The following is an 18488-nucleotide window of genomic DNA, read 5'->3' as shown; positions in this document are numbered from 1 at the left end:
GGTGGTGACATGGAATAAAATACAGGTAGAGGGAAAAGGCATTGGGAGAACAAATGCTTGTTGAAATAGGTAATATTTTCCAATACAAGTGACAATGGCCTTTTTTCAAATCTTGTAATGCCTGTCCTATGATTGTCATATGGAGAGTGGCAAAGGCTCCACACAGCATCTCTAGTTATAGCAAGTAAGTGTTGTAGCACTTACTTGCTACAACAATGGTGATTGTAAAGATTAGGAAACAAGTTCCCATGGTTCTTCTGACACCCCAGAGATAGTACACAGGAAAAAAGAGAGCTTGAAACCATGATTGTGAAATCAGGAATGCCCATGCAAAACAAAAGATCACGATGGTATCTTTGGAAGAGTCCATCTCTTCTGTAGTTGCACGGAAACTATGGCCACAGTCCACGAGAACATAGGAACGGGTACAGGGCTGCAATCCATATTAGAGGCTCAACTCCATTTGCTCTTTTAGGGTAAGACAAAGATATTCATAACGATGGATTGGGACCCCAACACACAGGATAAGAATGTTTGGACAAAAGCATACAGTATAGTTATGATTTCTTGGCCAATCTTATAAATAACACATTATGGTTGAATGCTGCTGTATGTGGCTAATTTTATGGCTGAAGATATTGAACATCAAAATTCTGACAAATCTTCTTGCTGACAGAGGCAACCGCTATCCTAGGGAACTAGAACTCCTCTGCATAGAGGTAGAGAAAGGGAGACAAATTTCTTTAAAATTTAAAAGTGTGCAACACCGGGGATGTTTCTAGAAATCTAGTAGTTTGGGATACACCGGGATATCTCTTCTAAAGTCAGAGAAAATTTGTTACAATTGTACTTATGTAAAAGTAAAGAGGAATTGAATTCTTTGGACTTTGAAAACAACACAAGCCGCATTGACATATGTTCTCTGTTCTAGATCCCAGGCAAGCTGTAAAACTGCTAGTTCTGAGTAGAATCAGTGTACCGGGGGCCTTGCAACTGATCTAGGTCATGTTGCAACCTCCTCTATGTCCTGAACCTTGTGACTCCAGCAGATCCAATGGCAATGTCAGTGCCCATGGCAAATAGAGATGCTGTGTGGAGCCTTTGGGACTCTCCATATGACAATCATAGGACAGGCATTACAAGATTTGAAAAAAGATCATTGTCGCTTGTACTGAAAAATATTATCTATTTCAAGAGCAGCTCTTTCCAGGGCTCCAGGAGAAACATCTAGCCTCACCATGGGATACTAAGTGAGTACGCAACCCAAACTGCCCATCATGAACTGATTGCTATCTGATCCACTGACCATAGAACTGAACACACACACACCATTCCACTATAAAATAAAAGTGAAATTGAGCCAGAAAACAAATGTGATTGCCCATTGTATTGCCTTCTCTGCTTCATCCCCTCTCCTCATCTCACATCTGTGCCACAAAGCATGTTTCCTAACACAAGTTGGCGAGGGAGAAATAAACGCGGGCCTAGTTTACGGCAGGTCTGCAGGATGTACAACAACGAGCTGGAACTGGGTAGGCTCCATACTAGAATCTGACTCAGGAGTGGCACTGAAAGAAATAAGAAACAGAAATCTTCCCAGTTGGTAAGATTTTGAACAGAACACTTTGTTGTCCACTGTTCATGGTAGGAGACTTAGTTTCAGGCATGGAAACATCCTGACTCAAGCGCAGTAACTAATAAGGGTCCACCTATCAAGGGATGTGGCACAAGCAAAATTAGAAAACTAGTGACAAGGAGGTTTAGGAAAAACAAGTGAATCGACTTACTAGAAAGGGGAAAAATTTAGGACAAGATGACTGCCAAGTACATGTCCGTCAGCCTCTGGCTCCCACCATTGCCCGCCAATGGTAGTGGCCATCGCTGAGCCTTTGACATAGGATCACTTCTCAGGGGAAGAGCTGATGGCACGTGAATTTTTTGCCACAAAATATTTCCTTTTTTGAGATAACGTAATGAGGAAGGCACATGAATTATATGAAAACCTTTCCATCAAGACAGTGTAGCATTTTGTCATCACAGAGATACACACATATTCTGGGCGTGGATTTGCTTTTGCTGCCAACGGATCTGTTCAGCACTACTCTTTCCAGAAACATTTATCCATTACCATAATAATCCACATTACCTTTATCTCAAAAAAGGAAATATTTTGTGGCAAAAAAGCACCATGGACTCAGTGGTGGTATTTACTAATTTTATCATGTTCCCCACTAGCTATATGTACTTGGATTGACAGAGGAGTAAAATAGTCTGCTCTACCTCAGTTTTGGCACTATTTGTTTAGCAATAACCTTGAAGCCGGGATGTCATCCTTTAACATGCAGTGTGCTCCACCTGTATAGCCATGAGGTGCAGATCTAGGCACTAAGGGGTAGAAGTAGTAGTGGTATCTTTTATTATCACACCAATAACCCACAGAACACAATTTGCTTCTTATTCCCATAATATTGAAGTTGGTGAATTTAGAAGTCCATTGCCTAAAGGACCAGGGTATCCACCAGGAATATAGTCATAATTCTATTCCTCTGAATTGGAAACTGAAATTTTCTCCCCACCATTGTGGGCTCATTATGCAACCCCCCCAAAAAAAGACAAAACACAGCTACTAAGCTGGGTCTGATGACGGCCCTCATCTGCCAGAAATAAAAATATGTTTGCTGTGCAAAGGAGGGCAAGGAGAAATACATTTGGAACTCAGGAGAGTCACAGATACATTTTTGCCCAATAGTACTGGTCGATGGAAAACTGAAATTGTAACAACATAATTAACAAAAGGATGGGGCCAAGTGCAGTGGCTCACACCTGTAATCACAACACTTTGGGAGGCCGAGGTGGGCGGATCACCTGAAGTCAGGAGTTAGAGACCAGCCTGGCCAACATAGCGAAACCGCATCTCTACTAAAAAATTTAAAAAGCACAAAAATTAGCTGGGCGTGGTGGGCACCTGTAATGCCAGTTACTCAGGTGGCTGAGGCAGGAGAATCTCTTGAACCTGGGAGCTGGAGGTTGCAGTGAGCCGGGATCGTGCCACTGCACTCCAGCTTGGGCAACAGAGCAAGACTCTGTCAAAGAAAAAAAAAAAAATAGAAAAGGATGGAAAGGAGTAACATTTGGCAGGAATGAAATTTTGGCCTGACCTACCTGTTAAATAACCTCTCTAGCATCCTGACAGAAAGTAAAAGTAAAAGAAATGAACATTTGGAGAAGGCAACTGTAATTACCAACTAAGATCACATAATAAGCTTTTATTATTATTATTATTATTATTATTATTATTATTATTATTATTAATGGGGGCATTTCTCCACAACCTTCTATGAAAAATACAAGTGGTGGCTATGTTTACAAATTTCAGATATATAACAGGACTAATACCATCCTGCAATGAAACAATAGCCGATGAGATTTTATGTACTTCTTTTCCTGGGACACTAGCTTTTAATTTGAATAATAAGAATATTCTTATGTTCTTTGACTTTTTCTTGGGTATGACCACTATGAAACCCTGGCAAATCAAATGAAGGGAGGAAGTGGGTGCATGGAATTTATTTTCTTATCTCCCATGCATCTAAATTATGTGAGTTTGGCTTCGCCCAACCAAAAGCCACTGCTTCTATTTCTGTAAAAATTGTATAGCATTCTCTCCTAGTTTCAGGTGACTGCTGTGTCCCCTTCCCCCTTTGGCTGTTAATGGCTAAACCATTACAAGACACGGTTGTGGCATTTACCTTGTTCATGATAAGGGGCCCCTTCATAGGTTAAACTCCTTGAATTACTCCCTTTTGAACGTGCCACCTTTCTTCAGTTGTGATATTGACACTGATTTATGCAACTAACTTACAGTTTGGTTAAGGAGACATGAGTTATACACATGACACATTAAGGAAAAAAATATACATATACGTGTGTGTGTATATATATGCATGCTAAGGGCCAATTGAGTGTAAACTCTAAGTTCTTTTTTTTTTTTTTTTTTTTTTTTTAAGACAGAGTCTCACTGTGTTGCCCAGGCTGGAGTGCAGTGCATGATATCGGCTCACTGCAACCTCTGCCTCCAGGGTTCAAGTGATTTTCCTGCCTCAGCCTCTCAAGTAGCTGGGACTACAGGTGCTCACCACCAGGCCCAGCTAATTTTTGTATTTTTATGAGAGACGGGGTTTTACCACGTTGGCGAGGCTGGTCTCGAACTCCAGACTTCAGTTGATCCGCCCGCCTCGGCCTCCCAGTGCTGGAATTACAGGCGTCAGCTACCATGCCCGGCCCCACCGTAAACTCTAAGTTCTATGAGATTTGAAGATACAAAGATACCCCGTTGGCTAAAATCAATACTCTAGATTTCTAAGAAACAGGTTCTGTCGTAGGTGCTGAAGTATGTGTGTCCAGTACTTCCCAAGAATAAGCCTGACCCAAATTTGAGTACGCTTTTCAAGAGAAATGAGGCATCGCCTACTCTCATTTATTTTAGAGTGACATATGATTAATGTTCTTCCCCATAAAAATGCTAATGTACCAAAATAATCATATAGAGAGCCTTGTGACTTTCTTCAGATGGAAAGATAAAGCTACCTGGAATGGGAAGGAGGTAAATAAAATAATCTTTAATATGCGTTTGCTTAACAGTCATCCTGGATAAGGCACAAGCTTCTTTAACTGCAACTAATGGGCACATTTACTCATGGATTGAAACTTCCAATGTTAATTATATTATATTATTTACAAAGAATTTATTTTTACCAATGGCATTTCATTCCAATTTAGTGTAGGTTGGGCTCTTCATCGTTTTTATTACTCTGATTTAGAAAATCTCACTGCAGAGCAGAGGGAGTTTTCAGCACATGTGGTTTTATATCACAGACACTTAAAAACATAGCCACAACACAAAGCACTTCCACAATACTGAGACACAACGATTGTGTTTAGATTAATGTGGTATTGTAAAAAGCAAGCTGATTTTTTCCATTTTTAGTTTGTCAGTTCAGACCAGTAGGGTTTCCTGAGGATGCTACTTGCAGCTCTGCAGGCCTGTGGTTGATTTTTTTTTTTTCAATTTTCTGCATTTCACTGTCAAATTCCTTGAAAGAATAGTCTCTATTCATAACTTTCTCACTCCCCATTTACATGTCCATCCACTGCAGTCTTGGATTTGGCCCCACCAATTAACTGATTTTACTCCTGTCAAGGCCATCAATGATCTATGAGCAAATCCAACAAAAGCTTTGGAATCCTTCCCTTGTTTGACCTCTGGAGACTCAGCACTACTGATAACCCTGCCTTCCTGTGACTCCCATGCTGCAGCCCCATAGATGACACTGAGTAAGTGCTCAATAAATATTTGTTGAATCAATGATGAAATGAATGCAATTTCATGTCGCCAAAAGACATTAATGTGAAACATTAATGTGAAACAAACATGAAGGTGAAATAGGCATTTTGCCCTGTTTTATTTCAACAAAAAAAGTGTAACAATCAGAATCTGCTGATAAGAATATTGCTTATCTCGTGAATTTTTCCACACCTTTTCATTCTTGTCATTCTTGAATACCAACACAAGGCCCATGTCATCTATGAAGCACCTGACATTCCTCCATCCTATCAAACTTAGTTCTACTTATAATTCTATTTAGTATGTGAAATAAATCCTATTTATATTTATATTTACTATGCTCCAAATGGTTCCCAATACAATAGTTGTTTATTGTTTATCACTACACTAAGTTGGAAATATCCAAGACATGGAAACCCGTATTTCTCATCGTATTGCTCTTAGATAATGCCTGGCAGATATATTTGCTCCACAGCTGTTGGATTAAACTTTAAGGAATAATCCCTTAAATATACAAGGTTCTAAAATATATCTGTAAATCACTTAAGCATATTAGTTCCATTATTCTATATGCTTAAATATTTGAAAGTGAGTCATTTTTTTCCTATTTAATAGATTAAATGCTTTATGGAAATTTTCAAAGCTGTGAAGTGGGTAACTGTAAACTTTCTTTTTAGTAACATTTTAAAAGTTTTTAAAGTAAAACTTTGATCTGATATCATATTTAATTACATTGCTAGGTTAAATACAGCAATTTAAGTGAATAACATTATACTTGTTTTGTGCGAATTATATTTTAAATAATCTTCCTTTTTGAGCATTTTCTTATTTTTCTGACTTCGCTGTTTAAAATGCATTATACTTTATATTGCTTTACTTTCTTTAGGAACTAAACAATACTAAAAATAGAGACAAAGATTCTTAAAACTGACACTTTTAAGGACTCTATTTAGTGACTAGTTGGGGGCAGCAGCCACTCTTACAGATTGGCCTGGTCTTAAAAGATTAAGACATGCCCTTAAAGCTTACTGTAAAAACATTTTATTGTCTTTTATGTCACTCTTTCTCTCATCTTTTTTTTCTATGACATTTACAAAAGGTAAATTTCAATTTTAAAAAAGTTGAAATGTTACATGTTACTTTCTGTGTCTCCCATACATGCTAATTTAGATTGTAATTGACTCCTGTAAAGTAATAAAAAGGAAATCTCCACACCAGAGTATCACACACATAACGTTGAAATTACATGCATTCCCTAGGCAATATCATTGTGTTTCAGTGAGTGCATTAAAGGGGAAAAAAAGCTCTGGAGCTTGGGAGCTCCTGGCACATTCCACAAGCAAGGTGATAGTGGGAGGGTAAGGTGCATGTAGGACTCTTGAAGCAGAGGTTGGGGGTAGCAGTCAAAATAGTGAGGGAAAATCAAAAACATCTGAATAGCTTACATCCCTCTGCCAAACCTTAACATTGAAGTCATGGGTAGGGTTCCTCCTGGAAATGCAGTGAGGATTAGAGTAAGTCCATGGGCAGTAGGATGAGTCTTTGGCTGAGGAAACAGATCACTGAAATCTGACAATTTAGGTCCCAAAACGTGTGTTGTGTCTTGGGGAACAGTGAAGGACATCCCCCTATAACAAGTAGAGTAGACTAGTGACTAAGCCCTGGCTTTAGGAACAAAAGACACACATTCAAATGTTGGCTCTCCCACTCATTAGCTCTGAGGCCATGTCTAAATCACTGATCCTCTCTGAGTCTTGGTTTCTTTTATAAATTTTTTCTTTTGAGACAGGGTCTCACTTCTGTTGCCCAGGCTGGAGTGCAGTGGCATGATCTTGGCTCACTGCAGCCTCAACTTCCTGGCTTAGGTGATCCTCCTACCTCAGCTTCCAGAGTAGGGGGGAACACAGGTATGTGCTACCCCACCACCCCACCCAGTTAATTTTTTTTTTTTTTTTTTTTTTTTGAGACAGAGTCTTGCTCTGTCACCAGGCTGGAGTGCAGTGGCATGATCTTGGCTCTGCAACCTCCGACTCCCTGGTTCAAGCGATTTTCCTGCCTCAGCCTCCCGAGTATCTGGGATTACAGGTACGCACCAGCACGCCCAGCTAATTTTTGTATTTTTAGTAGAGACGGGGTTTCACCATGTTGGCCAGGATGGTCTCAATCTCCTGACCTCATGATCCGCCGGCCTTGGCCTCCCAAAATGCTGGGATTACAGGTATAAGCCACCACACCCAGACTTTTTTTGTATTTTTAGTAGAGACAGGATTTTGCCATATTGCCCAGGCTGGTCTTGAAATCCTGGGCTCAAGTGATCTGCCCACCTCGCCCCCTCAAAGTGCTAGGATTGCTGGCATGAGCCACAGCACTGGGCGCATCTTAGTTTCTTAGTAAATGATTAGATGCACAAACATTGTGATGATTAAATCACATACACGTACAGCATTTCCTAGTTAACGGCAACATAGGAGCCCAAAGTATGGCAAAAACTATACTTTTTCCTTTCCCCTTTGGAATGTGTCAGACCTACAGCATCATCACAAAAGTTTGTACTACCCGTTTGTTCTGCTCTCCACAATCCCTACAAACAGTTTACTCTCAGACCAAATACATAGATTTTTATTCTTTAGTTAAGAAAATTACCGTATTTGTCAGGAAACGGTCTCTAATTTCTCTCCTTAAAATTTTCTTATAAATGTATGGAGCCTTTTCAATAGGACAGAGACCCAAGTCATCTTAATTCGGGACGGAACAGCACAATAAGCGTGGTCTACATTGAGTATACCCTCAGTTGACTGAAAACTTCATCGACGTTACAGACCACCTTTTATCACCAAGGGAGCACGTCAGTACGTGGTTCAATGCCCGCATTGCTGCTAATCTAGTCTTCTCTTCCCTGAAACCTACTGCTCCTTGTTAATGCTTGCTCACTATGTCTGCCACCACTACTTACTAGTGACCCAAACCAGAAGACACAGAACCATCCTTGACTTCTTATCATTCACCCCATCTGCTTAGCCACTAAGACCTATATATTTCATTGTCTCATCAATTTTAGAATCTTTCCTCCTTTTTACTGCTTTAACCCTAGTTCCATTGCTCATTATCTCTTGATAGAACATAGAAGAAGCCTTACAGCCGCTCACCGTTTCTTTCCACTATTAGACCCCAGGTTCCCGCTGTCACAAAAACAATCTGTTCATATGGAAGATCCAATCTTGTCACTCCCTTACTTGAAAACTTCTATTAGTTTTTCTATTAAATGGTAGGAAAATAATTGAAATTCCAAATCATTGATAGAGGTCACTATCCCTTGCTTCTTGCTACCTTCCTTTGTCTCAAATTTTATGGCCCAATTATATCAAGGAGACTTTGGTTCCCTAGGGACACACTTGTGGGTTTTTGCAAATTGTTACATCTGCTTAGATTTTTCCTTCCTAATTTCTTCTCATGCGTAACACTTGTTAACTGTTCAGGCTTGACTCAGATGCTCTCTCTCTCTTCTCTCTCTCTCTCTTTTTCTCTCTCTCCCTCATTTTAAGAGGTAAGGATCTCACTCTTGCTTAAGCTGGAGTTCAGGGGCCTGGATGATAGCTCATTGCAGTCTTCAACTCCTGAGCTCAAGCAATCCTCTCTCATTAACAATCCTCTCACTTCAGCTGGGAACACAGGTGCATGCCATCACATCTGGCTAATTTTTAAAATTTTTTTAGTAGAAATGAAAACCTTGCTATGTTGCCTAGGCTGGTATGGAACTCCTGGCTTTGAATAATTCTCCCACCTTGGCCTCCCACAGCTCTGAGATTACAGGCTTGAGCTACTGTTGTTGGCCAGGGTTTCTCCTTTAGAAAAAATGCTTGCAAATCCCTAGAATGGTATCATTCCTTTGTTATTCCATAGAATTCTGTGTTGATTAAGATTCAACTACTTACCACACTGCATTAACATGGTTTCTTCATCTGTCAGGGTGTCACACAGTACCAACAATATTTTGAAGAAAAAGGGCACGTCTTAGTGTCTGCACTTCAATTAGCTCCTGCTACCTAGACTGCCAGAACTAACCAGATTTTAAATGTGTTGTCCACCTGTTTATTAAATTCTGGGGGCCATCCCAGTCCCCTCCAGTAATTTATCTCTTTGAAATAGAAAAGCCAGATTTAGATTCTGTAACTCTCAACCAATGAACACTCCTTACCTGTGTATTTCTTTTTCTAATATATACTTTCACAGCATACTTATTGTTAATATTTTCGGGGAAGCTCTCACTGCTCTTCACAATAAATTGTAGCCTCTAAAAATCTTATTTGATGCTGGCATGTACACAGAAATCTATTATAGATATAAATATACATGTACACATATACATATAAATCTCAAGGGTTACAACATCTCTTCTTTAATAAAATAGCTCCACCTAACAAAATATTTCACGTAAATATATGGTTTATTAGAGCAGTACTTTTTGCTCCGTCTTTTATCCTGGCACCTAGACATCTATCCAGAATACAGTAGGCCTTCAATGATATCATTTGAGTGAAAGAGTGAATGAATGAATAACTGGTCTAAATTATTCACTTTTCTTATAGAATTAAAAATGTCAAATCTGAGGTAGAGAGATTACATTTGCAAATATTGCCCATGAAATAAAATTCACTTTTTGAATGATTCATAGCTTTATAATTTATAATAAGGTAGACTTACTTTAAATCTTGACATATTTTGCCAAAATCAGCTGAAGCATCTCAAACCTAGGTAATAAACTCATACTTTGAGTCTTCCCCAGGCAATCTATATGTAGAACTCAGCTGCTAATTGGTACGTGATAAAAACTGGATAAATTTTCATCACCTGATTTATTTTTATATTCTCAGCTATTACTAAAACTTGATTCAATAGATATTGAAAATAACTCTTTATGTGGGTTTTATTTTGCTCCCTCTGCAATAGCTTATAAAGTGTGACAGAATGTCCCTAATGGAAATAACTAAAATCAGGTGGCTTTTTATGCATTTTTTTTTTTTTTTTTAGAAATAAAGGTTTCTGTTTCTTCTTTCCCAGACAGTCAGAAAAAATTCAGCATCTAATTCCAAAGTGACATAAGGTAACCATTTACTTTCATTAGTTGTCCTCACAAATAATATCTACCTAGCCTATATGTACATATATACACCAAACATGGAATCATGTAAGTAGATGTAAATCTCAACCACACAAAATATAAGCACTGCAAAGATATGAAAGCATGAGGGCAATTTTGAGAGAAAATGAGAAGAAATTGTGCTGTAAGTATTGCTCCGGAATGAATAGATTTTTTTGGTAGATTTTGTATAAAAATATGTCATTTGTTTCCTTTGAAACTAAATCTGATCAACTCACCTTCATATAACCAGTCAGCAATCCCATTAAAAATTATTTCTTCTTTTCCAGAAGATGTCAGTCGCAATGAACTGCTCTTTATATCAGGTTGATAGTAGATATTATTTTCAAAAATATAAATCTGGATCAGGAAATGTGAAACAAACAAAAAATCCAACACGTTAGGATGCCTTTTGAAACTTTAATATTACAGAATGATCACTGAATAGCCATGTTGTATTATTTACGGGCTTCAAGTTGTTTTTATTCAAGGCATATGTTTTTATTGCTTTCAATTATTAATGGCTTTTTCTGTTTTATTGTATCAATATCAAGTTGTCATTTGGAAATTCCATGGCACTTGGTATTGATGCTTTTAAATCCATATTTTCAGAAACAATATTTCAACTACTTAATAATCTCTCTCCATACCACAACATTGGTTTGGCTTTGAGATAACATTTTGCTTACTCAAGAGACTGATAACTGTAACTATAAGCCATTTTAGTAACACCAACTGACTGTTTGAAGAGCCTCAATTTGGGGTCTTTACTTTTACAAAAATGCATTTGGTGATCAATAAAATAATCGCTAGATAATCTCTCTGATTCTATCTAGCTCAGCTCACAGATTCACTGATGGTAGAAACGATAATAAAATTCCTTTGAATTGATAAGTGGAACACAGCTTCCAGTGCACCAGTCTTGGCAACTCTTTTGTAAATAGTACGGCAATAATAATAACCTTGTAACTGAGAGTTCCAGAGAGAGTTTTAATTTGAACATAGCACAGTCTGCCAAAATAATATCAACAATAGCCCCAACAACAGGAACAACGGTGCACACTAAACAATGTCACAATGTGCCTATGATATAGACAATTCAGGATAAAATTATTTATAATTCGCTTTACAATGTGTTCAATGCCAAATACTTGAAACTGCTGACCCATGTGGTACTATAATCTTCCAGAGAACCATGTTTCTGTGGTTAGGGGAAGCACAACATTGTCCAGGGCAGGCCAAATTGCTGTTTAGATCAAACATTCTACTAAGAAGGTGAAAGATGACATAGGGCCCGTGTATCCTAGCATGCTATAGAATTAACACACAGTAGCAAATAGAGAAAACACAAGAACTTCCAAAACAATTGTCTGAATAATTACGAGGCCCTAGGTTTTAAATCTTGGTGTGCACAGTGACAAGAGCAATTTTAACATCTAGAACATTTCATGGATATTCTATTTTAATTCTGGTGATTTAATAAGCATTTACAGGTGGGTGTATTTAATTATTAATTCCACCGCTACAACAGGATCTTTTTTATACCACAGGTGAGAATCTCAATATCAGAGTAAGAATTTAAAAATAAATAAAAAAGGGTACTGCACGGTGCTTAAAAGCATGGGCTTTATAGCCAGGCAGCCTAAATTTAAAATCCTAATGACCTTGATAACATTCTTAACCTTTCTAAATCTCAGTCCTCTACTTTATAAAATGTGAATAAGGCTCACACATACCTTACAGATCTGTGGTGAAGAATAAATGAGATGATGAATGCAGAATAAATAGCACATTGGGGTATTACTAAAAGCAGGGTGGACTGTACACAAGATAACCTGGTTCAGAATGTTAAGAGTTTTGGAGGCAACAAACTCTAAGTCAAAATGAAGCCTCTACAGCTTTAGCTGATATGTAAATTATCCCAACGTTTTGTCTGGTAGAGTACATGTTATATTAGTTAAATATGTATTAGGAGTAGGAGCAGAACAGTAGCAGCAATAGTGGTAGTATTAATAGTAGGAAGGCAAGGGACATGGAGGAGGAGAGAGCTATTAACAAATAATATTTATTGCTTCCACCTCAGTTAGAAAGTTCTCAGGTGAGACAATGAAATAGGAAATAAGCTTATTACTAAAATTATGTGGATCACACTTAGGCAAAAGTTTGAGAATTACCTCTCAGTTTCCCTAACACTGGATAGAAGTTGGATTTAATGACTTTCACGACCCCTGATAACTGAGAAAAAATATGAACTTTGTTCTAGCCAACTAAAGCATAAGCTTTACACCTTTCCAATACTGCATCCTCTTGCTTTTCACAAACAGTATACAACGCAGGTGCACAACGTTTTCCTTACTTGGAGGAAATTCCTTTCCTGTACCTGAAACTTCTAGTGGGACTTGTGAGTCATAACAGCACAGATCATGCACAGCTGGACTACTCAGCACATGTTGCTCTTATTAGGAGTGGAGGTGACCTCACCCAAAGTAATATGGTTCTAAATTCTCAGCTTTCTGAAGGGAATAAAATCTAAGTCAAAATAATTAATAAAACCTCCACGACTTCAACAGATGTAAAAATTATCCAAAACTATTGACCAGTAATTACATTTATATTTGACAGATTGGATACTCAGAATCCATATGAAACTGACATCTGCTTCAATGTAGAAGAACAAGCAATATGGAATCAGAATTTTAATGCCATGCCACTGAAAGCTGTAATATGAGAGAATGTCCATAAGATGTTTTCTTCAGTGGATAAAAAATAAGTAGCTGTCTTCATGAAAGTGTGCATTTTTAACATCCTAATCCCTTTTCAATTATCAAAGTTTATCCTTGAGTTGTATTTGCTTCAAACAATAATTGAAAACTCTAACCACTAGCAACCATTTGAGAGCTGCAAGTATCCCCAGGTACTGTCTGAGCACTCTGAGGAAATTAAACTGGATCCCAATGACAATGATCAAGGGCTGCATTTAGATTTAATCACAATGAAAATATGACACACACTAATGCTATTTATCCTAACGTTATTGATTAAACTGTCATAATATTTTTTATACTATTATTTTCTTCAGTGAGTCGCCTGATATGGTTTAGATCTATGTCCCTGCCAAATCTCATTTTGAGATGTAATCCCTAGTGTTGGAGATGAGGCCTGGTGGGAGGGGTTTAGGTCATGGCCATGCATCCCTCACAGCTGGGTGCCGTCCTCACAATATGAGTGGGTTCGTGTGAGATCTGGCTGTTCGAAAGTGTGTGGCATCCCACCACTCCACTCTGTCTTACTGCTTCTCTAGCCATGTGATATGCCTGCTCCTGCTTTACCTTCTGCCATGAGTAAACACCAGTGAGGCCTTCCCAGAAGCCGAGCAGATGTGTATGCCATGCTTGCACAACCTGCAGAACCTTGAATCACTTAAACCTCTTTTCTTTATAAATTACCCAGTCTCAGGTGTTTCTCTATAGCAATGCAAGAACAAACACAACACCTAAGCAGCACAACAAATAAAAAGGGAAAGCTATTTTACCAGCTAACTCTTCAATTTGCAGAGCCAGTCAACTTCCAGTTTTTCAAAATCAATGGTCTTACTCTACCCATAAAATAATTCAAAATGGGTAAAGTCACCACACAAAAAAATAGAACAATTGAAATACTATGTGCTGCATTATGTCAAGTTAGGAAATATGTCATAAATGTTTCAAGGGATATTCGAATCAATGTATTAGTCAATGTTGCTCATTAACAAATGATTGGACCCAATATACATCACTGCTGGGCAGAAGTCTTTAAGAGTCAATTTTTAATTTGCCACCTTCTCTTCTGCCACAACTACCAGCAAATTCACCAGATGCTGGACACCTAGCAGCCTGGATTTCTGGGTGAAGAGCCATTAGGCAGATTCTCTCCATACTGACATACAACTTGTGATGAACACGTGGCAAGAAATGAAAATTTGATATTAAAGTCTATGAAGATCTTGAGTTGGAATGCAGTTACAATGTAAATTAGCTTACCATGAGTGATTCAACCTGTGACAATGGCAGATACAAACTTACAACAGCAGCACTCTCACAAAATTTTAGCCATCTTAAAAGAAAATAAAAACACAAAATAAAATATACATAATTAAACATTAGACCTGTTTTAGCTGAAATATTACTGAAACGCTATTCTGCCTTCACTGATTTGAGTAATTTTCATGACAACTTTAAATTTGAAAATGGTGAATGATTCAAAAATCTCCATGCATTATAATGGTTTGGAAAGATCTGTAAAGTTACACTGGAGTTGGGATAGTATTTGCATTCATTCTACCATGGCTTGCTTTCTGGGAAATAAAATTGTAATTAAGAAAGTATCTCAGATAATGCCTATTGGTGGCAGGGATGCAGTGAAAACTGTCCTTTTCTAATTTAGTTGTAAAATTATAATGTGTTATGCCCATTTGGGAATATAAAATGGCAATTGCAAACAAAACATATTCCATCTCACCAGCAATCCTAAACCTGGGACCTAGCTGTGTAAAAAAAAAAAAAAAAAAAAAAAAAACCAAAATACACCAACCTGTAGAGAGCAATGAGCAGTGATGTTTATTTCAACTAACAAGAAGAGTCAAAGTGAAAACTCTTCGTAATTGTCAAAGAGTCAAGATGAAAACTCATCATAATCGAATGCCTGGATGGATTACTATTCATCCACACCATATAATAACATTCATGACTTGAAGAGAATAAATTTGTGCTTGGAAAAGAATAAAGTTGACTTGGAAAAATTTCACTGAGATATCGTCAAGTGACAAAAGCAAGACAGAAAACCAAAGAAAAGCAAAAACAACAAAGAATTCAATGAGAGCCCATCTTTATATACCAGACAATGACAATACTAACATAAATTTATACTATCAGTAATCTCACCGACACATAAACATTGGAAGTTGTCTGTTGGTCGTCAGCCCCGCTCCTGCCCCTATATGGTTTTTTATTACTGGGGGTGGTTAGAAAGCCTGAAATTTACATTTCTAAGACTTCCTTTCAAAATAGTCTTCTCAGCTTCTTTGCTAGTTGACTTCTAGTTACTTTCTGCAAAAAAAGGAGAGCTCTACCAGTCAGAAACTGGAAGCATCTGGCAGTGGCTCTGGCACACCAGCTTCAGCAATAGCACCTCAGTGGCAGTGGTGATGGGAGTGTAAGCTCCGGGGTCCTGCCTTGATAATGGCAACATGTGTTTACAGGTTCTGCATACCACCACTTTGGCCCCTCCAGCCTTTACGACATTGTTTGTAACAATTATCTGTATTAAATCTCTTCTATCTGAACCACTAGAGTAATATCTGTTTTCCCATTTGGAAACCTTTACTGAAACAGTACAAAAATGGATGACTATAGTTGCTTGTACAGTATAGCCATGCACTGCATTACAATGTTTTGGTCAGTAACAGACCACATACATAAGGGTGGTCCATGAGATTTTAATATTCTATTTTTTCTGTGTCTTTTCTACGTGTCTATATGTTTGATACAAAGATACATACCATTGTGTTGCAGTTGCCCACAATATTCAGTATAGTAACATGCTTTAGAGGTTTGTAGCTTAGGACCAATAAACTGTACCATATAGCCTATTCGTCGTAGGCTATACAAAACAGGTGTGTATAGATATACCCTATGATGTTTGCACAACGACAAAATTGCCTAACAACACGTTTCTCAGAACATATCCCCGTCAAGTGATACATGACTCTATTTTACAAATACACAAAAGCATGAAGAGACTATGGAAGGATCTGTGTTTGCCTTTTAATATGGGAGGAGGTACAGTAGGGTACAGAAGTGGAAAGCAGGTAGTCAAACAGAAAAGGCTAGGAAAATATTGTAAAGAGTTAAAAAAATTGTGTGATAAGAACACAACATGAAATCTACCCTCTTAAATTTGTAAGCGTACAATGAATTATCATTGACTGTAGGTATAATGCTGTCCAGCTGATCTCTAGAGCTTACTAATCTCACTCGACTGAAATTCTGTGTCGGTTGATTAGTAACTTCCCATTTTCCCTTCTCCCTCAGCCCCTTGCAACCACCATTTCACTCTTAAAATCTATGTATTTGACTATTTTTGATTCCCCATAAAAGGGGAATCATGCAGTATTTGTCTTTCTGTGCCTGGCTTATTTCACTTAGCATAACGTCTTCAAGGTTCATTTGTGTTGTTGCATATTGCACAATTTCCTTCTTTTTAAAACCTGCATAGTATTCCATTGCATGTATATGGCACATTAACCATTTATCTGTTGATGGACATTGAGACTGTTTCTACATCCTGGCTATTGTGAATAGTGCTGCAATGAACATAGGAGTGCTAATAACTCTTTGAGATTCCAATTTCAATTATTTTGAATAAATACCCAGAACTGGCACTGCTAGATCATAAGGTAGTTTTATTTTTAATTTATTGAGGAACTTTCATGCTGTCTTCATATAGTACCTGGATTATTTTGTATACTGAACAGTGTATGAGAGTTCCAATTTCTCCACATTTTTACCAACACTTTTTTTTTTTTATAATAGCTGTCTTGACAGGTGTGAAGTGGTATCTCATTGTAGTTTTGATTTGCATTTCCCTGATGATTAGTCACTATATTTATTGTTGTACATGACTTATACAAGTTTATGTATGTAAATTATACATGTTTATTTATGAATAAAGTACCAACATTAATTTTTGTGATAATATACATATGATGATATGGTTGCTCTAAAGGTTAAGTTTGTACAAAACCATAGGGCAGCTTGAAGGCTAGATCACATAGTTTGAACCAACTATTTTCAGTTATTGACAAATGTAAATTTCTTATGACCCAAGAGTGTTTAATCAGCTTTAGGAAAATATTGGGGAAAATAATTGGTGATAGTTACAGAATAGGTGATGGACATGGGGGACTGCTGGCAGAAGAATGATTCAGATATTCTGCCTAATAGGAATTATAATTGGCAAAATGGAGTCATGATTCCTAACATATGCCTTAAATGTACATGCCTAAAATGTTTGTGAATTCCAATGCTAGTGTTTTAGTATCTCCCACTTGAATCCTAAGCTTCACCTTCCAGAGTCAATCACTGCAGCTCTTTTTAGCACTGGTTGCATATCTTTCAAAGCCTATGAAGTTTTCACCTTCTTCCCTGCCTAATAGAACTTGAACATTCCAGCAACCATATCCTCAGCTCCTTTTGGCTCCCGGCCCACCACCCAAATTCCAGCCTTACCATGGCCCCTGACAAAACACTGGCTTCAAAATTTATCTGGAACCTTAGACCTTTTGTTTTATGAGGTAAAAATTTGATTTCATTTAATTTTTTAGTCATGCCAGTTTATCAATGTCTTTAAGAACACATCTTAGAATAAACTAAATATTTGTCTTTTAATCTGATGTAATATTGTTTTGGAAATAAATGAGACACATGGAAATTCTTCAGTGAAATAGAATCACTATTAGGTTTCTATTTCACATAGAAACCTCCAACATGCTATATTTTATTTCAATAAATAAAAAAGTGTTATCACATAGACCATATTAAAACATATAAGTATATTTACAGTTATTTTTTATCAGAGATATTGTAAGAATAAGACACCATGAATTCCATCATCTACATAAGATGTTGCAAAACCTTTATATTTGTTTAATAAATATAAATTTTTGAAATATTTAAGACATAGTTTTAGATGGATCATCGAATATTGAAGAAAAGTTTCCTCCTCTCAGCAATATGCGACATTTTAGTCTCGAAACCATTTGGAGGAATAACTCTTTAAAATCTTGATGTATAAATTGATAAATGAAAAGTGCTTATTTTGATTTATGTCACTTACATTCTTTTGGTAGTAGGAGTATATATAAGCAAACACACACACAAAATATTTTGGTATTATAATTAGAATGGCTAAAATGAAAAAGAGAGCCACTAATAAGTGTTGTCAAGGATGTGAAGCAATTGGAACCCTCCT

The 18488-nt window shown here is 37.4% G+C and overlaps 1 protein-coding gene across 5 annotated transcripts in view; it reads right to left on the bottom strand.

The window, feature by feature from the left end:
• The window catches only part of DPP10 (dipeptidyl peptidase like 10), a 1405070-nt gene that overhangs the window by 96804 nt on the left and 1289778 nt on the right, over positions 1 to 18488 (bottom strand). For all 5 annotated transcript variants that reach the window (XM_063790352.1, XM_515752.7, XM_003309203.5 and 2 more), the window contains one exon: positions 10721 to 10841. In XM_063790352.1, coding sequence (XP_063646422.1) covers positions 10721 to 10841 — 121 coding nt within the window. The remainder of the gene's footprint in view (positions 1 to 10720; positions 10842 to 18488) is intronic.

Source organism: Pan troglodytes, chromosome 13, assembly GCF_028858775.2.
Source record: "Pan troglodytes isolate AG18354 chromosome 13, NHGRI_mPanTro3-v2.0_pri, whole genome shotgun sequence".
NCBI classification, from domain to species: Eukaryota; Metazoa; Chordata; class Mammalia; order Primates; family Hominidae; genus Pan; species Pan troglodytes.
The sequence above is the reverse complement of the archived record's forward strand: the minus strand, read 5'-3'. Positions and strand labels throughout refer to the sequence as shown.